General features: G+C 42.7%; 2 protein-coding genes across 16 annotated transcripts in view; one reads left to right on the top strand and one right to left on the bottom strand.

Moving 5' to 3' along the window:
* Window positions 1–6,699, top strand: part of LOC108027260 (AF4/FMR2 family member lilli) — a 34,454-nt gene extending 27,755 nt beyond the window's left edge. For 5 of the 9 annotated variants that reach the window (XM_044091317.2, XM_017098622.3, XM_044091322.2 and 2 more), the window contains 4 exons: window positions 565–1,155; window positions 2,788–3,009; window positions 3,181–3,294; window positions 3,755–6,699. In XM_044091317.2, coding sequence (XP_043947252.1) covers window positions 565–1,155; window positions 2,788–3,009; window positions 3,181–3,294; window positions 3,755–4,026 — 1,199 coding nt within the window. In that variant the 3' untranslated portion in view covers window positions 4,027–6,699. Of the gene's footprint in view, window positions 1–564; window positions 1,156–2,787; window positions 3,010–3,180 lie in introns of all 9 variants that reach the window. The other 4 variants (XM_044091349.2, XM_044091359.2, XM_017098630.3 and 1 more) reach the window with 2 other exon arrangements.
* A 583-nt stretch (window positions 6,700–7,282) lies between these two features.
* LOC108027281 (diacylglycerol kinase eta) overlaps window positions 7,283–26,817 on the bottom strand; it is a 42,042-nt gene continuing 22,507 nt past the window's right edge. For 3 of the 7 annotated variants that reach the window (XM_017098659.3, XM_017098666.3, XM_050888926.1), the window contains 10 exons: window positions 25,783–25,863; window positions 17,401–18,249; window positions 16,740–17,284; window positions 15,727–16,642; window positions 15,524–15,658; window positions 14,804–15,247; window positions 13,780–14,499; window positions 11,210–11,420; window positions 9,943–11,138; window positions 7,283–9,876 (listed from right to left, as the gene is read on the bottom strand). In XM_017098659.3, coding sequence (XP_016954148.1) covers window positions 9,568–9,876; window positions 9,943–11,138; window positions 11,210–11,420; window positions 13,780–14,499; window positions 14,804–15,247; window positions 15,524–15,658; window positions 15,727–16,642; window positions 16,740–17,284; window positions 17,401–18,249; window positions 25,783–25,863 — 5,406 coding nt within the window. In that variant the 3' untranslated portion in view covers window positions 7,283–9,567. Of the gene's footprint in view, window positions 9,877–9,942; window positions 11,139–11,209; window positions 11,421–12,272; window positions 12,390–13,779; window positions 14,500–14,803; window positions 15,248–15,523; window positions 15,659–15,726; window positions 16,643–16,739; window positions 17,285–17,400; window positions 18,250–25,782; window positions 25,864–26,817 lie in introns of all 7 variants that reach the window. The other 4 variants (XM_017098669.3, XM_017098661.3, XM_017098663.3 and 1 more) reach the window with 4 other exon arrangements.

Raw genomic sequence — 26,817 nt, 5'->3', positions numbered from 1 at the left:
GAGTTTTAATTTGTATTCAGTTTTCTCTCTACTAACTTTAAGTGTAACTCTGTTGGCTTACATCCCGAATATCTGTAACATATATTTATACAATTAACTTTGTGCGCCAAAGCTAAAAACCACCTGTTAAATGTATTGAATTCCTCTTTGGGGTTTCGGTTTTCCTGTAAGTCCTGTTTAGGGTCACAAAGCCAACATTGTGTTCTCCTTTCGATAGCTGCAGTTGAAGATATACTTAGCTTGGTTTAAGTAGACTAACCCCTTGACATTGTTAACACAACTAACCAAAAGAAAGTTGGAACGCCACTAATAGCATTTCATATTTGATTTATTAAGCTCCTAATTTGATTTCGAACTCTTTTGTTGGGACATTTTAAGCTTTTGCTTTGACTGCATTCTCGACTTCTCGTCACAAACCAAATAAAACATTTTTATGAAAATACATTTAATAATTTTTTTACGTGCGTTTTGTTTTCGGTACAAAAAATGTAAAAACTTTGAAAAAACGACAACCTAAAACCATCGTAAAACAAACAAAACCGAAAACTGCTTACGTTCTTATAGCCACCCTATCCACAACATTCCAATCCCGCATTAAAAGTAGTTCCCTGCCACCGCCCAACGGTAGAGTAGCCTCAGCGCCGCCAGCAACTGCAGCAGCAGCAGCCGCAGCCCGAGCAGCAACCGCAGCAGCATCTGCAGCTAAATCAGCATCAAACGCTAATCAGCCTCATGCTAATCAATCACAATCATCACAAGCCAAGAGCGGCGGCGGCAAAATTCTAAAACCACCGGCAACATCCGCCCTACAGCAGCAGCAGCCGCAGCAACAGCAAATGCGTAAGAAAGACAAAGATAGATCGAATAGTAGTTGCATTGGCAGTGGTAGTCACGTTGGTGCTGGTAGCGGTAGTCAAGCGAATAGTGTCAAGCATCTGCAGAACAAGCAAAGGCAACAACAACTACAGCAGCAACAGCAACAGCAAAAGCAACAACAACAACAGCAACCGCAGCAGCAACACGATGTTGCAGCAGCAGCAGCAACTGCGACTGCAGCAGCAGTAGCAGCAGCATCGGCTCAAAACCCCGCCCGGCCTGCAACCATCAACATCAAACGGCTCTCGGTACCAGGTCAGGATAGAAAATTGGCTGAAAGTGAGTAAAGTTTCACCGAAAACTTGAACAAAAACCAAATCTCTTCAATAAACCCAAACTAAACAAAAAATAAACCCATTAAAAAGTAAAAGTACACGGAAAATGCTGTAAAATGACATCTGATGCGCGAAATGTTTGTGTTGCAACTTTTGTAAACCCAATCCATCAAAAAGAACTCTAAAACGCTATTAATAATTAAGCATTTTACACCTTGGTCAAAACTGTTCGTCCACAATTAGCGAAAAGTGATTAAGCTTATGATTTACCAATTGGCATCATCGATTAGCAGTGTTTTTTAGTTCGACAGAACCATGTGGAATTTTGTGTACTCATAGATTGGCCCTAGAAATTGTACAAAATTGTAGTTTGATTTGTCCTTATTCCACTGGCCGCTGTCCAAAAATTGCAATGTAAAGATCACCCAGAAAAGTTCGAAAATGAAATTCAAAATTCTTAATTGCTGGATATTGTGGGTACACCCAAAGAGCAAAATGCGTTGTTATTAAATGTTAGTTGTTGTTGTACTCAATGTTTGTAAATGTTGTATATCAGCCGTGTGTCTATATTCAGTATCTGTATAAGCAATTGTAATTGAATACTCTTTTCATGTGCGTGTCATGATTTGTAGTGTCCGTAGTGTTTCATAACTCAGAATCAGTTCTCTATATACCTTTTTTTATTTGTGTACATATGTAAAGTTGGTAGCATTTTTATCCTAGCTCATTTAAGTCTATATGTGTTGAATTTTAATTTAAACATAGCTTAATTTGCAAGAAACACTTCAACATTGACACTAATAATATACAAAAGTGCCGGGACATAGGAATAGTTACATTAGAAGAAGGACTTTAGCTAGGGATTAGTATAATACATTTTAGGCAAGTATAAAACATTTATAAAAACTACATTACAGTAACTTACCTTACATAGTTAGAAATCCTTCCATTTACTTATACTCTCTTACGAATTCTTAAAAATTCTGAAGATAAATGAGTAGTGTCTGTCTTTTTCGGAGCGTTTTTAAGTGCCAGGTGTCAACTTACCAATTTTGCCAGCTGTCGTCGACGCCTTGGTTGTTGCCTGCCCAAAAACATCCACAAATAAAAAATAACCTGACAAATCTACACCAGAGTTTCTAACAAGCAATATAATAATAACAATAAAGTATTATTAGTTTTATTACTCCTCTTCGCATTTACGTGTTGCGTGTCTGTTTGTGTATTTGTGGCATGCTGTTTCTCATGTGCGCTTTATAAAATTTAAAAGATTTTGAAAAGAAGGAAATTAATTTGGTTCTACTAACAATTTGTTGCCTTTTAAGCTTCTGGCTTAATATACTTAAGTTGACTAAGTTTCCTTCAGTTTTTGGTTACCAAACTGAGTTAAAAATACAAATCCTTGTTTCGATTTTATGTTACAACTACTAACCAGTAAAACTCAAACACAAAATTTGCTTAACGAAAAAGGAAAAATCCAAAAAAATATATATGAAGATCAACAGCTGCGGCAGCATAATGAAATAACTCAAACATAAAATGCGCCTATAATCAAGTTAATTTCATAACGCATAACCCCCGAAACCAATATGAATTGCCATTTATAAGTGCTCTTGGCTATTTTCCCCACCAACAGACGATGGCGAGGATGGTCGTGAGACTGCCATTTCCATTTCCAGCTGCAGCCCCCAGCCTCCAGTGCCGGAAGTGCCTGAGGAGCCCCTGGTGAAGTCCCCACCAGAACCGACCCGGGTCAAGTCCCCGGAGCAGATCATAATGCGCTCTCCCGATCCAGTCAACTGGACGGTGCCCCTAGACACTGGCAAAACCTTTACGGTCACGCAGAATGTCAAAGATGGTAAAGTATCTCTAGGATGGTAGTACATTTCGTTTGGATGTCCCCTCAAAATTGGATTCACTGCCCTAAAAAATGCCTAACGTACAATTTAAATCCATTATTTCCGCCTACGAAGTGTATCATTGTCTTACCCCGATGAACCTTTTCTAAATTCAACTATCCTTTTTGCAGGGGAGAACTACAGCCGACCTCAGAGCGAGATTAAAGCGTCGACACCGGTGGAGAAGCCCCCACCGCCACCACAATCGGCACCGCCACAACTAACCGAACAGGCTAAAATGGACGGTAAGCCATTAAGCACGCTTCAATAAAAAACGCAAAACTTCCATACCAAAAGCATCAGCAAAACCAAATGAAGTCGACAAACAAACAAATCCAGAAAACCAAAAAAGTCAAATCGCTTTTACAAATATTTATATATTAACTCGTATTTAAATATATGTATCTGTATATGTATATGTATGTATCGCTACTCACAAACATCATCAAGAAATCCAAAAATCGAATCATCGTTAGCCAAAAACCAAAACCAAACCAAACCACACCAGCAAATCAAGCCAACCTCGATAGGCGTAAATATAAAAGCAAAGTTCCCCTCTCTGTACCGAGCCAAAAGCAAATTGTGCAAGCCAATGCAATCACATAGCGTACCCGAAACCGTAGATCCTTGCGAAACATAACGAAACACTATTTCCACAACTATCTCCCCCTCCCCCCACCCTCTCGACCACTGCCACACCGCCAGCCTGGAAGTCCTGCAGTCCAACCACCAGTGCCGCGCTCTACGGCAAAACGCTGACGCCCCACGCCACGCCCACCGGCCAGCCGGGCGGGGCGGTGCGCTGCACTGCCGCCCAGGACCAGCCGCCCCAGCAGCCGGATCCTGCGATGTCGTCCTCCTCGTCGACAGGCACGGCCTCCACCGCGCGCACCACTGCCGCCGAGGTCCTGGAGAAGGCTCGCGACCGCTTCGATCGATTCTGGGGCAGCAGCGCCAGCAAGGAGGAGAGCGTCTAGATTGCGCACCCTAGGTCCTAGATCAGGTACTCAGTGCTTTCAAGTGCAAAATGTATTCCCCGGGCAGCTAGTTGGCCCTCGAAGGCAAGCAATTATGATACGTAATAGACGTTATGCAATACCTAACCATATACACCATCTATCCTATGAAGAGCCTGATTCCACGGCGACTCATTTTCCAGTCCAATTTCTCAATGCTTCAAAAGCCACTAGTCAAAACCAGATTTGATCTTTTAATTTGCGCTTAAATTCTTTAAATTAAACTGTTATAAAGTTAGAAACTGGTTTCCATTAATGTGTGAAAAAGTATATCCAAATTTAATTTTCTTGAAATCATTAAAATTAAAGATCTGGAAATATATAAAACTGAACATTTTTCGTCAGCCTAAGAAAGATGAATATTTTTTATGAAAATAAGTTAAACCTTTGTAGGCGTAAGGTTGGGTGAAAAGTTTTGAAATTCTACTGAGAAAATTATGAAAAATGCGTCGTCATAAAAACAGGATTTAAGAAAAGTCCCGTTTCGACTTGGCTTGAACTTGATCCTAAAGTTAAATTCGCTTTTGGTTTCCTAGTTAAAGTGCTGCAAGCAAGTAAATTCAGGCCAAACGTCATCTAACGACACGAGCAATACACCAAAAATGTATTTGTGTAAGACACTTTCACTGCCTCTACCCAATCAGAAGACAAAAGCAAACCAACGTTGTATGATTTGCAATTGACCCAGAGAACTTTGCAATACTTCGACATCATCCAGTCATAAGAGAATAAATATTTAAATGGGACAACATCACCGCAAAGACCCGTCCAAAAAGTGAGGCCGTTCGACAGGAGATATACTCACATTTTTGTAACTTTCATTAGTTGAGCAACCAAGCCGTATATTTGGGTAATGCATAAGGTGATCTGAGCTAAACCGCTGATCCGTCAAATACCAAAAGTTGATAATAGATTTTGCACATGAATTACAAAGGGAAAAACAAATACGACAACATGATGTTAGGTATAATTTAAGATACATTTTGGCTAGTAAAAACGTAAGGCAAATGATGGTTAGAACAAAGCAACACCAAACAGAAAACACCAGTAAACATACTAATACCACACAGAAAATGCAAAAAATGAGATTATGCTTTGAAAAGCTGTGAAACTAGTTTCAGACATGCCTATATTTCTTAAATAACTACTACGTGAATGTGAAAATAGTTGAGAAACAACAAGGAAATAAAATGATCAAACAAGTGGATAGACCTAATCGATTTAATCATGTTTTGAGTAAAGTTAGCGCTAAAATGATTAAGACAAATGCTTCCCGAAGGGCAATAGCTTTGCGAAAGTTGATGTAATTTGTACAAGCATTTTGTTGGATTCTGTTCTTCATATCTCTCAGTGTAGACAGTGTTTCAGTACAAACGTATTACCAATTAAAACTCAGTTTGGCAGAAACTTTTCCTTTCCGTAAGTGAAATGCTTGAATGTTAAACACTCTAAGAAATAAAAAAAGACAAAATCGTGTAAGCTGAAGTTAAAATTTCATTACCCATAAGTTGTGTGATTAACTTCAATATTGAGCTTAATTGTTGCTTGCCTATATATATTTTAATATAAAACTCAAAATAACAAAACAAAAAAATGAAGAAGGGAGAGAACGCCACTTCTATGGTATTTATTGAACAGTTGAGTATTTTTTATATGTTTTTCATGAACGGACCCGTTTGTTAGTTGAAATCGATGAGTTAATCACTGAATCTTATAAATAGTTACCAATTATAATGCATATTATCAAGTGCCCCTGACAGAAATTGTTTATTACGCTCAGTCCTGGTATTGTCACCGATTCGATCCAGTCAAACGCATTAGTTAGAAATAAATAATAAGAACAACTAACTAAACTCCGGCAATCTCTACAACCCCCAAAAAAGATTAAATGCAACAAACAGGAAATGCACACTCACATACACAAGAAAACTATATTTCCAGTTACAGTTTGATAAAAAACAAAACTAACACAACTGAATGGTAGACTCTTGAACTCATTTAGTTTTAAATATCGTACTTAACAAATTTTAGGCAACTTTAATATGAATCTACTTAAGAACGAACTTGATATATATTCTAGCTTGTTTACAAAAGGATACGAAAGGTTAATAAGGCAGAAAAGGAAACCATAACAAATTATACTCCCAAAACGATTCCAAAATAGGCGCACGAGAAAGGCTTTTTCTTCAAAATCAATGAAAAGGAAAAACCCACTTTTATAAACACTTATATGAAAGTCAAAACAATAAATACTTTCCATTTTCGGTTCACCAAAGCAAAATATTAAATGACACCAATCAATTAAACAAATTTTAAAGATTGACTTTCACGCCTAAATGCGCCTACAATTTTAATGAATTAAAAGAAAGCCTCATATAAAATACGAAAAAATCAATAACAATACAACCAAATTGATAATTTTTCCGAATTGTCATAAAGGCACACCAAATAGCCTTCATAGAAATGCTAACACCATATAAAATAATTATAAATAAACTTTGAGAAAAGTGGCCGAATCATATGAAAGAGGACTAAATGAAAAAATAAAATAGAAACCGAAAAACAAGTGATGGTAAAATGATTATAACATTGTACGAATCGAATAAATGAAAAATGCATATAAACGTTTTAAAACCCTTGTTTTGATGTGGATAACATGTGGGCGGCAGCCAGATTTGGTCTTTTGTGGGCGTGGCAAACTTTTTTTTAAGTTCATCGAAAGGTATTTCTGTAGGTGCTGCAGTTTTTCGCGGTTTGTGGACGTAAGAGTGGGTGTGGCAACTTGCGCTGCGCAGTAGGCCCAGGAATCTGCATGCCAAGTTCGAATCTTCTAGCTTTTATAGTTTTCGAGATCCCTATGTATACTTTATGGGTTCAGAAATGCTTTCCGACGAATCTACTCCTTTTATTCTACGAGTAACGGGTAAAGGGAGATGGAGACATGCAAGCAGCAATGGGATTTTTCTTAAAAATATGTAAGGCACACCCTAGCGGCCCCACCACTTCTTAAAAAATGATTAATTTCTTTTGAGTTCTAGTTCTATTTTGGACCGTTTCTGGTTGTTAAGATGGTACTGGCTAGATCCACTCGGATAGCGATCCTAAATAAAAATATATCTTATGCTTCCAGGGATTGAAAACGCTTCCTTATAATATACCACTTTACCCTACGAGTAACTTGTGTAGAAGTGTAGAATAAAACAAATAGGGGTTGTTTTTGTTTTGCTTTTATTATTGCTGTTATTAGGTTTTTCTTAAAGAAAATGTTTTCTTTTATAATTAATGTATTATGCTTAATAGGAAATATTGTTGATTTATGGTTTGCTTTTCACTTAACTGTATTATCGATTTTGTTGTTTTCATCAAGAGATAGTTCTGCACATTCAGGTTTTACATTTGCTACTAGTTTCTAGGGCTTGGGAAGTAGGTAGTAGTTGAAAGTACATTGTTGAGATATATTGTAAAACGTTTATTGCTGGTAAATGGTTTTCATAGGCTTTACCTATTTGCTGATTGTAGACGAACTATTTATAAGACTTTACAGTTGATTTTCCATTGCACTTAATTCATTGCATTATCTTCATTTTGCTGCTCTTTGTAGTTTTTTATTACAGGAATATAGAAAGCTGTTATCACAGTTTTTTAAAAAATAACATAAAGTCAATGAAGGGTGATTAGAGGTGGCATATGGAAAAAACGAAGAAATTTAAACTTTCTGTGGGAGTGCGAAATGCCGATCAGATTTTTCCATTAAATATACAATTGTCTTATGATTTTGTTTAATTTTGGTTTTAATTACATTAAAGTTTGCTCGAAAATACATGTGTCGAAAAATTTTCGAAAAAATGTGTCCTCAATTTTTAACATTGTATTGATGTTTCTTTTTATTATGAAAAAGGATTCCACTCCATTTATTAATATGCTTTATTTTTTGTTTTATCTAGGTTACTCATAAGCGTAAATAGTTTCTCAAATATGTGTCAAAATATTCAGAAATGATAGGATTGCTACTGGTGCTGGGAAAATAGGTTCGTGGTAGGATCACAACAAATCAATCGAGTTGGTCTGGGCTCATTTATACTTATATATCAAAAAATATAATTTTTAGACGTCGCTCAAGAGATTTGTTATAGACTAAGCTCGCCTACCGCAGTGCCATTTCAAAAACTCACTCAACTGGAGGCAACTTGAGCAAACATTTGAAGATGGGCCAGAACAAATCAGACTGTGGATTGCTAAACCTACTCATATGCAGCTATATTTTATATGTTCCTATTTAGGTAGATAGATAGAGAGTAACATAAGTAAACAAATCTAAAGTTGACGTTTATAAAAAATTTAGCACAATTTCGTTCCCAACACTTTAACTTTTTGTGTAAAAGGGGCTGGTTTCCACTTGGATTCGCTTAAATGTAAACAATTAAAAGGATTACCAAAAAGGTTCCGAACACCGGAATTCTGTGTTCCAATGCTAGCTAACCATATGCGTGTATATAGTACCAAATAAATTGTTCGGGGTCCGGCAACCGGCACCGAGACCCCAAGGTTCTAACCTAAACTTTTCTTGAAAAAACGTCACGGACTTAACAACTAAATTCATTTAAATAAACAAGTTAGAGTTGCTTTTGGTTACCACAAAAATGACACGTTTAACAGACTTTTCTTTGCTGCAGTTACGAGAGTTGGCTCCCGACTTTGCATTAACATTAGCATCATTTCGATTTAACAATAGTGGGGGAAACATTTAAATATAGTTCCGAATATCATTTTAAGGTATATGTATAGGTATATTTTATATAATGTTTAGATTGGTGTGGGACTGAAGTTTTTTGTTTAGTTTTTGTAAAATTTAAATTGCTTATAAATTTAGAATCGATTTCATGGGGTTAGTTATTTATTATTTTGGATTTTTATTTGGATTCATTTGGGAACGGGATCTTGAATTACTTTAATATAAGCGTAAGTTGAAGGGTAAACACTTAACATCTAACTGCAGTTATCGGCTTTGTTAAGTTTTCGCTTGTGCCACTACGTTTAAATTCGTTTAACTGCCAATTCGTTCGTTCAACTGCCAATTTGACATACGTATACGAAAAAACAAAAGTCAATTTTGGGTGCTTTTCGTTTTTATCTCGATTTTACATGGCTAGGAGCTGAAAAAATATACAATTCCCGGCCAATTAAAAGTTGTACATCGAGATAATCCGTCGAAGAGTAAGTCAGTTGGGCTTAAACATGTAAGAGTATCGTTCGTGTCCCCTTCACTTTCATCAACTGATTGCATTCGAAGAATTATTCGCTGATTCGCTGAACGCGTTCCCCCTTTTTTCTGAAGTTAGCTAAGCTAGCCTATAAATTAGTGATTGTTGTATGCATTTTTCCTATAACAAGTTTACATTCCCAGTGATCGCTTACAACTCAATATATCCCCCTTCATCTCTAAGAGCGCGATTCGAAGACTAACTTTTTGTACTAGCCGGTAAGGGGAGCCCAACGGAAAGCCTAGTTCTCACTGAGATCCTTGATGGCCTGCAGTATACGCTTGACGTGGCCAACCTTGACCACGCCCAGATCCTTGAGATCGCGCCTTCCCAGGGTGAGCAGTTCCTTGCCCCGAATGTCGTTCTTCAGGAAGCTGTCCACGTACTCGGACAGCTGCATCGTCTCCAGCCAGGTGACCACTTCGTTCACGCTCCAGTTGTTGGCCGCCTCGCGGGTGTTGGTCAAAGGTGGCTTGAACGCCTGCTGGCCAGCGGTCGATCCGGATCGCAATCTCACCCAAAAGGGTCGGGACTTCCGGCGGCCATCGGGCTGCGCACGGATTTTTAAAAAATGTTATGTTTTGCTACAGGTCAATCAAAGTATTTTCCCACTCACCTCCTCGTTGGGCGCCAAAACATTGAAGTAGGCCCTCAGCTTGCCGTCGATGCACTTTTGCACGGAGCACTTCTTCAGTTCCATCTCCATGTTGGCCAACGCCGCGCTGAGCTTCGTCTCCAGATCCTCGCGGAGAATCAAGCTGTGACCGCGATCACGCAGCAGGGTGCAAGCATCGTCATACAGCTGTCGGGATGAGTCGATGACCTCCACCAACTTGGTACGCAGCGAAGGACCTTCGAGCAGCTTGCCCTGCGGATGGATGGACTCCAGGGCCTCACTGGCCCGGCAGGCCACCTCGTAGAGATCGTGTTGCAAGGCCGGATGCGAGATGATCAGGAACTTGACCCACTTGACCAGCGAGCTAACTGCCTCGATGAAGTTGAGGAGTACGTAGCACTCGCGTTCGGAGATCACCTCGTCCGTGGAGATGGCATGCTCCGAAGCTGTTGAGGATGCATCCCTTTGGATGGAGATGCTGTGCTGGCGCTGCTTCTCCTGCCAGCTCTTCAGCGAAAGCTCCAGGCTCCTGTTCCGGCACAACATCTGCACTCGGTTCTTGTGCAGAATGCGGATCATTCCGGGTGGCTGCAACCAAGCCTCGCCGTCCACTTGGATGGGTATCTCCTCGTCGCCCAGGATGTTGATCTGGACGCTCTGGCACTGCGCGATCCGATGGTGTTGAAGATTGATCAGCCGCGAGGCCGCCATCTGGACGGATCCGAAGACAGCCACCACTTCGAGGACGCGATCGTCAAAACTGGGCGGCAGGAATATGTCATCCTTCTTGCTACTGCCCCAGAAATTAGTGCCGCCCATGAAGCTAGGTATATTCAGGATCACGATTCCCTGCAGCTCCGGCAGCGGAATTCTCTGACCATCGCACTCCAGCTGTACCCTCTGCTCCAGATTCTTGCAGGTCTTTTGCAGGAGCTGCTTGGATCCCAGTACCCCGTACCACATGTAATTGCGGGCCCGGGAGCGACATTTTTCCGGGTGCTCCTCCCGCTTGTTGTGGAAGTCCAGCGAGATCTTGGCATCGATGCCGATGCCAAAGTAGTTGTTCATCACACACTTCTCGTGGTAGCCGGCCAAGAGGGTCTCATCCGGATCCATTAGAGGACTGACGGCGGCGCAGAGGGTATCGGCATTCGCCAAAAGACATTTGGAAATAAAGCCACCGCCATTGGAAAGGTCTGGAAAAAATGATCAATTCATAATTTCGTAAATATACAAAATATTTTATAAAGATTGAATTTATCCTTACTTGGCCAGTTGGGCAGTCGCACCAGAGGATTGATGATGGGTAACTTGCGACCAGTCTCCTCGGTCGGCGTTTTCTCTTTGTCCTTGCCACCCTTGTCCTCCTTGTCCTTGTCTCCGGAAGCCAAGTGGTCGAAGCCGAATAGAGTGGAGCCCATGAACAGGCTCGATTTGGATCCCTTGAGGGTCTGGAGGTTCGGAAGGGCTTCGTTCGGCTGCAAGAAAGAGGCTTTGATTAGTCGCGGATTCCAAAATGGGGACAAGTCGAGTACGTGTCAAAGAGCAACCGGAAAGTCAGCACTAACTACGATACAAAGAAACATGTGGATGGGGTCGAGTGTGGCTCTGTGTGGGTCAGTGTGCCAGTGTTGGGTGACTTGCAAATACGGCGCAGGGTTGGTAAGTACTTTTCGAGGGACAGAGCGAGAGAGAGAGAGAGGTACAGAGGCGGAGTGAGTGTGAGTAAGGCAGAGCATAGGAGACAGCGCACTACGTATAACCAACAAAACAATTGAAATCATAGATGGCCGGGTATTAAGCAGAGGCTACGTGTGTCTGTTGTTTTCGTTTAGGTGTTGTTTAACTTGTTGTTTACTTATTGGTTACTTTGCAACACTACTCAAAAGCGAACTGACGCAGGTGCTGAGGATCTGCAACTGGCACTTCAAAGAGACGCTTTGTACAGAGGGATTGTTAATTTTTAAGACTGTTGGGGACCCATTACAAATCGGTTGCTAAAAATTTTAAATACAAATTCAGATTAAAGAGGAAAACGGTTTTTACACGGACAATAACAAGGAAGTTTTCCAGTTAAAGAGTAATCTTTTGGATAAGTGCATTTCGCAACAAACGGATAAAAAATTTCGGATTTGTAAGAGGCCCACTTCGGTCAGGCCCGAAGACATTACTCGATTAGTCGGTTTTCCAGATAGTTGGACTTGCTGGGGAGTTTACACATCGAACGAACGAAGGAACGCAGAAACGGTTTGGGATCAGAACAGAGGGGGTGGAGAGGGGCCGGTGCCCGAGCACTCGGATCCCCGCTCCGGATTTTTGGACTGGCTTACCAGAGGAATCAGCGGCCTGATAAGCGCCAGGGTGGCCAGGCGAATATCTGGCTCGGCCACCACAAAGAACCGAACACTGAACAATCCGTAGCCGCGCTTCGTGGCGATCTTTTTCTTCTAAGAAAATGTATTGAGAATGACTTTGCTTTTAGAAATCGTGTTTAGAGCCTTATGTTACCATTTACAATATGCGAATGTTTATAAATTTATTACACCCAAATGTTTTAAGCTGTAAGTGTCTTTGTAGTGTGGAGTTTGAGTGTTGGTTAAGAATATATAAATCAAAAGCTCATATAGTTGAATGAATTTTGAAATACGTACCAATTGTTTTTGTGCTTTTGTAAATCATATACATGGTTGTTTATACGGGTTTATTTTGTAGTGGTTCAAATTACTGTTAACTGTCTAATTTAACTAAGATAACTTAAGAATACGGTGGAAAACAAAAATCGTAAGAACAAGTTGGAAACATCTGGTACAGGTTGAAATCGTTGTAATAGCTTTCTTACAGGTTTAAATATTTTTTTAAAAAGAGTGTAAGCTCACAAATTTACTAAACAAAAAGCTAAACGTTAATTTCATTTAGTTTTATACTTCACACTAAATTTTAAAATGCCCGTTAAAATACTCTTTTAATAAACTCTTAAAATTTTAAGCCCGTACGACATGTTTCGACAAATTAATACTGCAAAAGCTGCAAACAAAAATTACGTGAATACCTGGAACAGAATCCAGATTTTTACAGAACTCCCTGGTGGTTGGTGGTTGTCTGGGATTTACTTGTACGAACCATTACCTACAGTCGCTGTTGTTAGTGTGTGGCTGTATGAGAGCTGCATTCTGCACTTGCATTTGCACTTGACACCAATTGCTCGCCTGACACAATCAAAACTCAAGAACTTCGCAATAGCCGACGATGCGGTGCCAATTTGGATTGAACATATCGCACGCACTTAACTAAAGTGGCACAACTCAAAATGGGTTCTTGAAGTGCCTTGAAGCTTTTCGAGCAATATCAAGTTCGATTAAGCTTTTATCATTTTATTGCAGTTTTCTCTACTTTAAAATTTTGTTTATTTTGTTACGCATTGGTAATGGTGATTGGAGTTAAGCTCTAGTTCTTGGTATTATTATTTTAAAGTGTATTTTCTATGATGCCGATTGAGTGCCTTCTTTTACCATGACTATCTTATTTTTCGAAAGCACTAGATTCATTTTAGGTGTCTAAAAGTATGCAGGGAACAGAAGATGGTTCGATTTCTGAATGAATGCATTGAACTTATAAGTTTAAAATAATGTTGCATACTTCTAGACACATGCAGTTGCATTCCATTTTCCCTGGATATTTACTGTGAAAGGCTTTTCAGCCATGCATATTCTCTTTCCCTGTGAACTGTATAAAATTGTGTCCGAGCAACATTTGTTGTGCCACTTTAGTTAAAAGTGTGCAATACGGGTACTGGTTGTAGAGAGACGATGAGGACTCGCGACTGGTTCGGGGACTCACCTTAAAAAGGCTGCCGCAGCTGATCCTGCGACTGGCCGCCGGCGAGCTGCTGAGGAAGCGGGCGTGCTCCGGATCGAGAGTCAGCTGGTTGGGATTGAAGCCGGAGTGCCGGCGGTCCTTGTCCTTGTCGAACTCGCGGACAGCCAGGCCGGGGGCGTGGCTCGAATGGCGCCTGATCTCGGAGGCGTTCATGGCCCGCACCCCCAGCATTCCGGAGCAGGTCATGGACACGGCCATGGCTCCGCCGGAGGAGCCCGGCAGGAGCGAGACCGTGGGCTTGATAGAGTCACCGCGCAACGGCGTCGGCGGCCTCACAACAACACTTATCTGTGGATAGTTGGGATTTACATCATCAAAGGATTCTTTCTTACACGACTCATCAAAAGTAATGCGCTTTACATCTTGTCCATGGCCCGATTTCTTCGTGGGCGATGTCGACGTGGCCAAGATCGTACTGGCCTTCATGCTGCTGTTGATGTTGCGCACAGTGGCATCAACGTCTTGTATTTCAATTTTGATGGCCGTCTGCGTGGACAGCTCGTCCTCGCTGGTGGTGGCCAGTAAATTGGCCACGTTATTCGTTGGCGTTTGTTGGCCCTCGGGGTCGTCGTTATCGTTGTCGCCGCTTCGTTGTTGTTCTAGCAATAGCTGCTGTTGAGATACGATTTCAGTGGTTGTAGTGGATTTGAGTTTTTTCAGTGAGATGCGCTTTTTGGGACGCTTCATCGGGAGCAGGAGTATAGTTAGTTAAGTAGTCGATGGTTTTTGTACATTGCAGGGTTGGTTTTAGTTTGATTAGTTCGATTTTGGTCGGGTTAATATTTGGTTAGATGTTGGTTGAATCGGTTGAACAGCCGAAAAAGAAAAGTTGAAGAAAGAAGCAAACGTAGAGCAACAAAGAGTTTACCATAAGTGGCCATATCTCAGCACTGCCGACAACCATACAGAACAACTCTAGATACGCTCGATACATATATACAAACTAGACATACAGCTACCCAGCCCGCTCGGCTGAGATACCTACCTTGAAGCTCTGACGCGCTATATCGTTACCTTCCACGAACTGCGCCAGGCTGCAGTACCGCGGTGGCTCCCGCATCTTTTGGTCGTCGCATCGATTGTCGATCTCGAAGACGATGTTCTCGAATCCGAACTGCTGGGGATTGTCATCGCTATCCATTCGGGCCAATCGCGCGATTCTCGGTGGTGAGGAGTTGCGCCTGCGCGGATGGGACTGAGGTCGGCTCAGAGCGCTCAAAGACTTCTTGCGCGGAGGTTTCGGTGGCCCCACGTGCTCCGAGCAGAGAGTGGTGGTGTCGTCGGTCAGAGTGTTGTCCTGTAGGGCATAGGTTATGTCGTGACCCAGTACCGAGCTTATGTCGTCCATAATGCTCTCGCCGGGCATGGCTTCTGTCTCATCGCTGGTCTCCGGAGAATCGATGTGTGTGAAATTACTAGCGTCCATGTTCTGCGTGAGAAGAAAAATATGGAATACTTTAAACTATTAGAAAAAATTTAGTTGGCGCCCCCGAGTGCACCGATGCTCAGGTTCTTAGGCCGGGTGCGCCGATCATTTTCCTTAATGGAGTCTATTTTGAAGAAGTTATAAAAAATACATCTAATAAATAAACAAAATATTGAATAAAGTCTTCAGTTTGCAACACTTGGGAATTGAGATAAATATATATATTTACATAAACGATCTATAAAAATACTGAGAGCTTGAAGAATGGTATTGTCTTACCTGAATAATATCACCCACTGTTTGTCCTGCGTCTTGTTTGTCAAATATTTCGGAAGCCACGCTGCACTCCTCATTGCTAATGGCCGAAAGAACATCGCTGGCCTCGCCACCCAGATCGTCGGAAGAAGATTGTTCCTGCAACGATCAAACGAAGTTAGATGATCATCAAGGCGATGGATCGCTTCGAAGGATGGGACACGTACAGTGGTCGTCTGTGCGTCGGTATCAATGATTGTTATGCTGGCGCTTGTGTAAACATTTTGGGAGTTGGGGGTAAGGACAACGCCGGGTACCTGCAGGTTACAAGTGTGAACCAGTTTCTCGGTGGGCATGCTGTCCTCCTTCTCCACGCACTTATCCTTCTCTTTGTCATTCTCCACCTCTTTCTCCTTCTCCTTCTCCTTGTCCTTGTCCTTGTCCATTTCCCGGGTCATGTAGTAGGTGCGCTCGAATACCTCGTGGGGACGATAGTCGGACAGAGGGTCAACGATCGGTTCGCCAGTGTGAATTGGCACCCTCAAAAAGTCCACTTTGCGCTCGGTGGGCGTATTGTCACCTCCATCGCTGCAAGGTGACAAACGATTACCAGAATCGTCGATATTGGCTCCTCCGGTCAGGGACATGCGACTCCTTCGGTACACGGTCTTTCCATTGGCACCCTCTTCGATCTCCTGGATAACCTCCACTCCAGAGCTCCTACGACTATCTGCAAATTGCCGCGGAGCCGGTAGATTGATGCTGTTAAAGAAGCTCTCGTCCACTGAATCTCGTCGAGTATCGGGCAACGGAGAAATGCAGGTAAGTCGGGATGTTTCCATAGTGGGGGAGATAATATTGATGGGTGGGATTATTGGCAAGGGGGAACTGCAGGGCGTCGATTCTCCAGAAGTGGTGGTGGGTAACTTCAGGGCCTCAAACGGGGTGATCGATAGCTTCCTCTGGTAGCGTTTGGGACGCCCCGGCTCCGAGTGCTCCACCACATTGTAAATGGCTCGCTTGACGCTGTTGGCTCGACACTGGAGAGCCTCTTTCTCGCTGGACCGAAGTGAGCGACTATTACGGCGCTCCTTTGTGTTGATCTGGTCTTTTTCCGTCTTTTCGATTGATATGTTTGGGTTGCTGGGGGTGGGCAGTTACAAACGGGAGCATTGTTATCTCAAATGGTTTAAAGTTAAATAAGAAAATAAAAACTTTATTGGGCCATGGAGATACTTACAGCAGAGAGGCGCTGGATCCAGGTGTCAACGGAATACTTCTTGCAATGAGACTTCTGATGGTGGCTATCAAATCGTCGCCACTGTGGGCGCCCATCTCCTCCTCCTGCAGAGCATCCAGTAACATGTTAAGCTTCTGCTTGAGGATATCGCACTTGACGGCAAGCTGTTCGTCATCCTTGTGGTGTTCTGAGATGCGAACGACTAGATCGTCAATGGTATCGCAGAGATTCCGGGTGGAGCTAATTAAAGTTTGGGTATCGTTGGTTTCCACGATGAAGCGCAGATGGTGGTTGGCCGATGTCACCATGCCAGTGAGCATGGCTTCCTGCTCGGTGCTGATCGACATCTTGGGCGTTTTGGGCACGGGAATGGCCTTCTCGAAGACCATGATGCTCCAGCGATCCAGCATCTTGGTGCTAGCCGACTCGTAGCGCTCCAGGATCTGCGGCAGGTGGGTGTCGTCGTCGCAGCTGGAGCCCCAGCCCAAAACCCTGGCCAGATCGTTGCCAGTGCCCAAAGGCATCACCGCCACCTGGCATTGTTTCTGTAGAGGTTGAATAGAGGTAACAAAATAATTTATAATTTGTTGGTGCGGTCTCTGATACATATTTAAATCTATTTTATAAGGACTAGGTAGGGAAAACAACTACTATTACTCACATGCATATTGAAGCGATCGATCTCGCTGAGCACCCAGCCCACAGATCCGTCTCCCGAGCAGACCAGGATGCGGAACATCTCAAAGTGCCGGAAGAGTCTCAGTCCCAGACTCGGACCCGTCGAGATGAGATCGAAGACCTGGGCCGGATTAAGCAGTTGCTTGAATCTCCGCAGGAACTTCACTCCTTGATTGTCCCCTGACTTGGAATTCACGAAGACCAGAAGGGGCGAGAAGTTGCCTCTGGGACTGGCCACATCCCAGGCATCGTCGGTGCTGATGGAGTGGACACTGGTAGGTGGCACGACAGATAACTTGGCGGGCCCGATGGGACAGGCCACCGCCATCTGGGGACGACAGGCCACGTGGACTGTAGCCCGACACCAGAGGCACCTCCAATCCTGGAGTCTCAGCACCGATCCGCAGGTCTTCTTGCAGACGGCGCACATGGAAGACACCGGGAGGTTCCCCTCCATCCACTGGTGCGGCATGATGATGCCGTCCGCCTGTTCGATGATGTCCTTGCCCACACTGGCCAGCGTGGTCCACTTGCAGTTGGCGATCGACTTGGCCGCGCAACGCTTGTGCACCTTGCACTTGCACACCTCGCAGCTGAGTCCGTGCGAGGTGACCCCGGACAGGGCGTCCCGGCAGACATTGCAGTAGGTGGGGCGGGCGTGGGAGGTGGCGTACCAGTGGTGGTGGTTCGACAGGATGTCGTGCTGCTCGATCAGGAAGCTGTCGCCGCGCGGCCTCTGCGGCGCAGTCGCCGTCTTCAGGCTGCCCAGCCAGTCCTCCATTTCACGGCGGGACTCGGCGCAGAGCACCAGTGATCGAGTGGGTGTGATTATCTGGGGGAAGAGAAGAGGTCCATGGTAAATAAATTACTACCGAAAGTAAAGGAAGATCTTTCACTGCCAGCCATCACTAGAAACGAGACGTATATGAACTTAAAGCTCAAGCCTCAAGTCTAAGTAAATAGTTTCAGTTCATAAATCTAAGTACATAGTTGTGTATCATAATTGTGTAACTATAAGCCAGTCCAAAAATATTAAGGAAAGGTTGGGCTCAGAAATAGCAATGAAGATAAAACAGCAAAGTAAAATAACGACATTTACAAACCCTATTAAAACCACTGAGGATTGGTAACTGAGGTCCGTTGCCCATTATGGGTAGTTAATTTTTGCCAAACTAATTTGCCCTTAACCCGCAACTGGAAATGTGTACATACATTCGCGAGAACAAGCCGCATCCTGCTTATTTGTTGTGTAATCAAATGAAGGTTTGTTATGTATTTTGTGGCCTCATTAATATGCTAATGCTGTTCATGTTAATGATAATGCGCAGACATCTGAGCCAGCCGAGGACTAAGGGTCATGTGCCAAGCCTGTAAGTGGGACAAACCGCCGTGTAAGCTCGTTGAAGTGGCCGTAACCCACCCACAACACTGATGTGGCCGACCTTCAGAGTTACCTTAGCGGATTATGATTCGCATTGAGCCCAGCCTAATTTATGGGCCACATGTCCTTCTGCAGTATTTTTCCTTGACTTTTTCCAGTTTCCCCTTTTATTTTGCTAGTTGTAATCTAACAGGGTGTTTTATTGACTTAACGAACTAGCGAAGTGTCTAGACAAGGTAAAGTTATGACCTTGTTTTTGCCATAAATTCCCTGGCCCGAGGTTAATTATATTTTCTAATTAACTTTGTTCCCCAAAGGGTGCCGGATGACTCTCATAAATCAAGCATTCCAGGACGAAACTCCTGTCAGTCGAGTTATGCAAGTGCAGTTGACTCAGTCGGAGGGCTTTTGACAATGGCCAGTTGACATGCCAATGCCATGAGCTGACACGACCTCCGACCTGCAGAAGGGCGTGGGGCTGACTGTGAATGTCATAAGCCGCACATCGTGCGGTTTGCTATGACAGCAGAGTGAACTCGGCCAATCGAGTCGAGCAAAGTGGCGAAAACACCTGGCCGCAAGGCAGACATCCCTGCGCCAATGAAGCCCTAGTTATTCCGAGGGAGTAACTGGGGGTCAGCCGAACAAACCGCCGTACTAATTGCGTTTCAAGCGCATCGTCGGGACAGAATTTGCAATCAAAGAGATCGAGCCACGGTTTGTTTGCGTACTCAATGTTGCAATTAATGTGCAACCGCAACCGCAAAGTCATCGCCAACGCCATCGTCATCCGTATCCATCCAGCCTGGCACTCCTTCCTGTTTTTCAATTAGCCTAATGTGCAATGGTTAACTGATTCCCAATGCACGTGCCTTTCGGCGTGGGTGGCCGGGGATTTCCCCACTTCCGGCTGACTTTGACGTTCGCAACATGGATTTGCTTTTAAGCACAAATACGGGGCGTGCGGCTCGTTTGTCTGAAAGCCGCCAACCGACGCGTCGCCCCCCGGAAATTCTGGGAAATTCGTTCAACTTTCGTGGAAACTGAACTGCAACTTTTGTCAGCTGCACTCGGCTCTCCGTCCGGTTGGTCATTTTAACCCTGTTTTAATCCCATTCGAGGAGTGGCTACTGGCTGCTAAATTAGTTTGTCCTGGAATTTTAATTATCTCTGACCTTCCATCAGCCGCACTTATTTTTATTCCATTTGCGCAGAAACTTTTGGTAGTTGCCTGTGCCCCTGAACAAATGCATTTGGACAGGTCTCGAAAGAACCAGTAAAAATACAGCTTTTAATTTACTTCAAACAAAGGTAATCCTCTGAATAATGTAATGCTGGAAAAATTACGAATATTACATCATCGACTCCTAGAAAGACAAGCTTGTTGCGGATATTTGAGCTAAGCTGACCCCTCCACTCTTAATCACCATTTCATATTGCCCTGGTGTGGCTGTTCACTTTTTATGAGCCACAGACTGGCACCTCTGGGGCATCCACCAATCAGCGGACAAAACCAATCTGCTGAGTAATAAATTCCTGTTTGCCAGGACTAGTTCTTTGTTGACCCTTTCGCGGTGTTGGATTGCAGTTTTTTGCTCCTCCAACGCCACGGGTTTCCTCTTGCGGAAAAATAGAACCGTAAAAAGGGGACACACAGCGATATAAAATGGCACAGACAGATGTCGCTGGCCATCGTGCTCCACTGCCAATATGCGGGGACTAGCGAAAACATGCAGGACATTCAAGTCCTTTTTCACCTCCTGCGAGCGGCGAAAATGTATTCCATATTTCATAAAAATCAATAAAAATATGTAGAACTCTTGAAATTGAATATAATAACTGCCCTTGCTTGATAATGAGTTCTACAGTCGTAATTAATGTTATGAATCTATTAAACACCAATATAAAGTGCATTTGAAAACTGATTCTCTCCAACAACTGGTACTTGACAAAATTGCCTTAATGTGTTTGTTCTCGCCAAAATGATTGAGGTTTCTGACGTCTCAAGCATTTTGCAGCTTAGCAATTGCCAATTCTGTCCATTAAGCTCGCAGACAGGCGTCACCCAAATAATCGTATTAAATTCGTTGGCCGTGCCCCGTATATCGCCTTGAGCTGCAGACTTAAGACGCAGCCACAGACTCAGCCTCATCTCATCTCCGGAGCGGGTACTACAATCTCAAATATAAACAAAAACAAGACCGCTAAGATTCACGGTGGCTACAATTTTTAATAAACAATAGTTTATTATCCAATAAAAATAAAACAAAAATTAAAATTTATAAGCCGAAATGTTTTTGAAATATAGGGCTCATTGTTAAATATACCTATTTCTCTCTTCAAATTTAGTGAACACATTTTCCAAAAATAAAAGGAAATTAAATTATTTTATATTTTACAACGCAATACAAGACAGTCGTTAACAGACATTTTTTGAAAATGTTCTAAGGCTATAATTTCTTTTTTACTTTTAGCTTTTTGAAAGCACATGGGTAACTGTATCAAATCGTCGTAAAATTCCCCCCAGAAAAACGACACCGCTGTGCCGCTCCCACTCGAGGCGACATATGACAGAATTCATTACGCGAAACACCGAAGTGGCGCCCAAATATTCATGACAGGAGCCACAAGGAGCAGGAGCAGAAGCAACAGCCAAATTGCGCATACGCCGCGTAGTCCCCCAGCGAGCACATCAAACCGGCTTGGATGTCCTGGCCAGGCACACATTTGGAGTGTGTAGTATACGGACTGTAAAAGTGCGTACTTCCCTGTCTTACACTTGGTATTCTGAAAAAGAGACAGAAATACGAACTGCCGGTTTTTTTCATTACCGCAGAAAAAGTGAGCGAGAACTTTTAAAATTACTTTTGAAATATTAACAATCTCCCTTTGGTCATTCGGCCCAATGGTGTTGTTGGTACTTCCGGGCAACTTTTTTCAAAATAAATTTGGTAAAGAATTTTCAATTTCGCTTTTAGAAGACTTTAAGGCTGTGAGTACTTATCGGCCTTTGCTTATGTTATGAACACCATAATTGTTATTTTCTTCCCAATTAACTTTTCCCTTGTATTTCATTTGCAAGCCCAAAAACAGAGTAAAAAGCAATAATTTTTAATTGGCGAAATAGAAAGCAGCGGTAGGCGTTTTCTCTCTGTGTATAACGTTTGTTCAAAAGTTCAGTGTTTACTCAAGATTTGAGTTTTCCAGGAAGAAGTCGAACGGGAACAAAACAAATTCAAAGTCAGGTTAGACTATTAACACATTTGGCCTTCTTGTCTGGCAACTTATATATTTTTTCGTGCTCGTCAGTCGTTATATGGCTAAAATGTTACGGGTTCCCCCGCTCAGAAACGTCTAAACTCAAGGTCGGGGGTAGACTTCAGCCGCTGGGTGTGTTTCAATTACCTGGAACAGGACTGCCGCCAGTGCAAAGAAAATGTGAAGAAATAAATATTTTTCAACTTGTCGAAGCGCTTCAGGGGTGTTTAAGAAAGACGGAAAACTAATAATCCACTGCTTTGTGTGCTTTCATTTATTTTCCTTTTGAACGTTTCTCGGAAGCCAACATGCTTTAATTCTCTAATGTTTGTCTTGGCTTGAAAAATAAACAACAGATGAATGTCTTGCTAAGTAATAAGCTCGACAGCGTATGGGTTTCATAATGGAAATTATAAAATTAAAACGCAAGGAAGAGCTCCTATCTTGCCCTTCGTTATTGACTAACAGTTCCCCGAAATTTATAAATAATCCGTCTGCAAACTTTCCCCAGAATTTACTAATTATTCAGCCAATGCCACATGACATTTAACAAGTTGACAATCCCCAAACTCTTGACATTATGGCTTAAGTGGGAAAATTAAACTTTTCAGAGACCCCAATCAGCGCTAAATCTGATCAAACAATTAGACAATTGTTGATATTTCTGTCGTTGATATTTTCCAAGGAACAACAAGGAGGCAGTGCGGGGCGAAAGCGTTGTAGAATAACTTTATCGGCTGCTCTGGCTCTCCGATAACAATTAAGTTCTTGGACAGGCGGTGAAAATTGCTTATTTTTCAGAACAAACTCCGGGCGAGGCGGCCCCGATGACTGGCAGTTCATTTTGTTCAATTTGCGGGAGGCCAAGCAGGAGCAGGGGCCGAATTGCGCATTACGCATACGCCGCGTGGTGTGGTGCGAAATTAACAGAAGTCGAGCTGGCTTGCATAATTGATGCGGCTGCCTCCGGTCCTCCTCGAGCGATGTGTGTGCGGCGAGGCAATCAATCAGCTTGATTGCTATTACAAATTCCCGGAAAGTTTGATGGTCGAGGGCGTCTTTGTGGGGTTCACTTGAAAATTGCCCGCTAAGTGAAGTACGCAAATTATTGCTGTCACGCCTGATTGCCCTTTGTCGTCGATACTCGAATAGTTTGGGCTCCTCGATGATGGGCAAGTGGGTGGCGCTAATTAGTCTCCCAGTGGATTACTTACGAGTGCACTCAGCCATTGTGATTCCGTTCATGCGCTTACATAATGCAGAAACGGAGTAATCGCAAGCAAGGACGGAATTATGGAACTTTATGTAAATTTCCATTGAAATTTGCACAATAGCACAGCTGCGGAACAATGGCGTAAGGGACCATCTGAGCCCATTTTGTTTTGCCTAAACCTTTTCAGGATTGATGATTGAAAGGCCAAAAGTTATCCACGAAGACGGCTGCAAGATGAGAGGATAGGATTTTGTTAAATGAAGCGAAAGTGGAAACAGAACTCAGTTGCTCGGCGACACTAAACGTTATGAGGCACTCCTAAGAGATGGAAACGCTTGTTGTTTTCGCATCCATGCGAACTGTAAACAACGTGTTCCACCGCCCCGAGTACTTACATCGGCAATCGGTTTAAGCCACAACCACTCTGCGTCGGGAATTGGCCCACAATGCGCTTACCACTTACTGCATCAGAGACTTAAACCTTTCTGTCATTGTTTATTTGTAACTGCAAAGTTTCGCGGCACGTGGCCCCAGTAAGATGTCGGTTACGTGCTTAAGATGCCGAACGTCTGTTTAAAAGGCCGGCATCTTGATAAAAAGGCTCTAACAGCTACCTTCAATATAAAAGGTTAAAGAACGGAGCCATACAATCTAGGGGTCACGGGCCATGTTTCCTCGTCCTATTCCTTGAAAGCCTCATTCTTTAAATCTATTTAATACAAATAATTGCCTGATTAAGTTTATCACCACTATAAGAACGTTTAATAAAAAGAAAAGTGGAACTTTAGCTTTGGTTTAATATGTAAAAAATGTTAATTCAAGATTTGAACAACCGCACCGCAACCTAAGTATCTATTATTTTTGTAAGCAAAAATGGATAGGAAATTTTAAAAATATTAAAATAGGAATTCAATTTCTAATGTTAAAATTTATATTGTATGTCATTGAAACTTTAATTCGGATATTGGTTTTTATTATTTTTAAAGTAATGCAATGTACGTTATGTATTATTCCCATCGATAAATTTATTTGTAAAAGAAATTGACAAATTCGAGTCCGCTCCTAGTTTTGCTGCCATATCTGTGCTCGCATTTTCGAGGGCTTATGTGTCGAACACGATCCGTCTGCAACTCTGTGCATCAAGATTGATGGAAAACTTTTTATGGTCCTTTACGGGAAATTGGTTTTTCACGAAAGTGTTTTCCTATACGTGTTTTTATTGAATGTTCCGCTCATTGGCTTATTTGCTGCTATATTTTCGTGACGCTGACGACTGCAACGAGGGAACGTTTTTGTTTGCGGTTTATAGTGTCGCTGACATTGTTGACAGGCACTCGCCGAGTTTTGAGTGCATTGCTTTTGGCAGGACCCTCGGCCTGTGGGCGGTCCTTGCACGCAGGAAATTGAATTTACTTTGTATTTGACAAAACAAAGAAAATCTCACTTCACTTTAGTCAGTCGCTCAGCGAAAAAATTGAAGCATTTAGCGCCAAATGAAAGCTACCGAGGTCGAAAGCCTTGGACCTACTTTGCGACAACCCCTAAAATTTTGAATCACCTACCTTGCCCGCTCATATAACACCTTATAGATTTATACATGCCCAAGGGTACTTTGGAACCACGCCAACGGCCATGGAAACTCAGCTGACAAAAGACAATAAAAACGATGATGGGTACCGCCTTAGCTAATAACATTTTCGCAAAAAACTGAAGAGGGGAAAGCCTTTTGGCAATTTCCCGTGTTAGGGCTCCTTTATTCGCTCGGCTGGCAAATTTATTATTTATATTATAAAGAGATATTAGATATATATGGGGATTTTTATTACTGGCGAGGCTCACGCAATTGAGCAACAAGCTGGGCCCAAGTATTCCGCTTCCGAGGATTTCTTATAAACGCTCTAATTTCCCGCATCAAATGTTGCGCATTCGTGTATGAAGAAGAAGCCTAACATTTACATATATAAAGTGGGAGCGTGAATATATTTCGGGGCTCCGAAAGGCAGGAGTTCACCTACTTATGCTAATTTGGCATGCAGCCCGCGTTGAAAGGAAACATTTTGCTTCGATTTCTTTTGTCTTCCGTTTGACTTTTGCTTTGTTGCGAGGGCAACATTCCCCCTTTTATTGGCTTATATAGAAATAAAAGAAAATTCGGAGTGCCAAATCCTGGGTTGACTGCGGTGTGTGTAAGTGAAACGCCAGACATTGACAAACAGGAAGTTCCTGCTCCCTGTCGTCAGGATATCAAAGTCAGGCCGAGACGCCTTTCCGATTCTTATTTACTTTATCACACCTCCTGGAATCATTCGGGGGCCCCCAAGCCCTCACACTTTTATCAAAAGCTTGCCAAATTAATAGGCAGTAAAAGCAGACGAGCAGGTGAGCTAATTAGCCAAAACACCCACAGGTAAATAAAATATTTAGCCCAGCAAGGGCAAACTTTTCACATTAAATTTGTATGGCTCTGCGTTGTTTATTGATGGCATAATGAATTAATATTCCCTTTGACTCACCTGAAAACTGTGATTTACGTTCTTGATGCTGCACTCGAAGTAACACAAGTCCGATAGGTCGATATCGTCGAATACATCGCACTGAAAATGAAAATGTTCAAGAAAATATTAAAATCCAGACCGAGGCGAGATTAATATGTAAATTGCAACCCTTTCCAGCCACATAATATTTTTTAATTTTGTGGCAGAAATTCCTTCTGCGGCCTGCGTCTTCCTTGGCCCTTGCTTAGCCGGGGAATGAGTTGGCACTGAGCCAGGTCAGAAGGAGGAAAAAAAACAAATGTATGCGGCGTATTTCGCCTTGTCTTTGGCCTTAATGGAATGCTCAAAGCTAGCCGGCGGCTATTTTGATGTGGCTCAAGCCCTCGGACGGCCTTCCGACTCGTCGGCCCCGCAGGTCCTTTAGGAAATTGAAATGTTCCACACACAGGCCGGCAAATAAATGGATATTTACCAGCCAACAAAGGCTGGCCAAACACATAATAGAAATGTGACAATGGAGGGCCGTGCCGAAGTGAGGCCCGAAACCTGAGCCCACGTTAACCTAAACCCAATCTCAAGACCGACGACCATCGAAACGCCAAGGTTTGTGTACTGAAGTAGTTTTGAACATGCCGAAAATTGGTTTTCTTTTGACTCGAGTGACTCGGAAAGTTTGATTTTGTTTGAGCCCCAAGGTAGCTGCGAAGGCCGCCAGGTAGGCAAACAAGTTTTGTTATTTCTATATTTTTGTTTTATTCGCCTCAATTCCCACAGCAATTAATATTTGATTATTGTTCTGGGCGTCGCCCCTGCGAACTTTAAGTGATCTAAAATCAATTTAATATTGCGTCTCAGCGATGGTTTTCTTCTGTTGCCCTGAAAATGTTTCTGTTTCTGAGAGTTACCTACATGTTTTCCCTCCGCTCGCAGCCTTGGCATAATTTATTCATGTGAACACGAATTCCTTGACTTTCAGGGTTCTGTTTTTGCGGAACTGTGTCAGTGGCAGGTTGCTCTTTTTGAAGCCACCTCAAGTCTTATTATGACACCCAA

This window comes from Drosophila biarmipes, chromosome 3R, assembly GCF_025231255.1.
Source record: "Drosophila biarmipes strain raj3 chromosome 3R, RU_DBia_V1.1, whole genome shotgun sequence".
NCBI classification, from domain to species: Eukaryota; Metazoa; Arthropoda; class Insecta; order Diptera; family Drosophilidae; genus Drosophila; species Drosophila biarmipes.
This window is presented reverse-complemented; position numbering and strand designations above follow the sequence as displayed.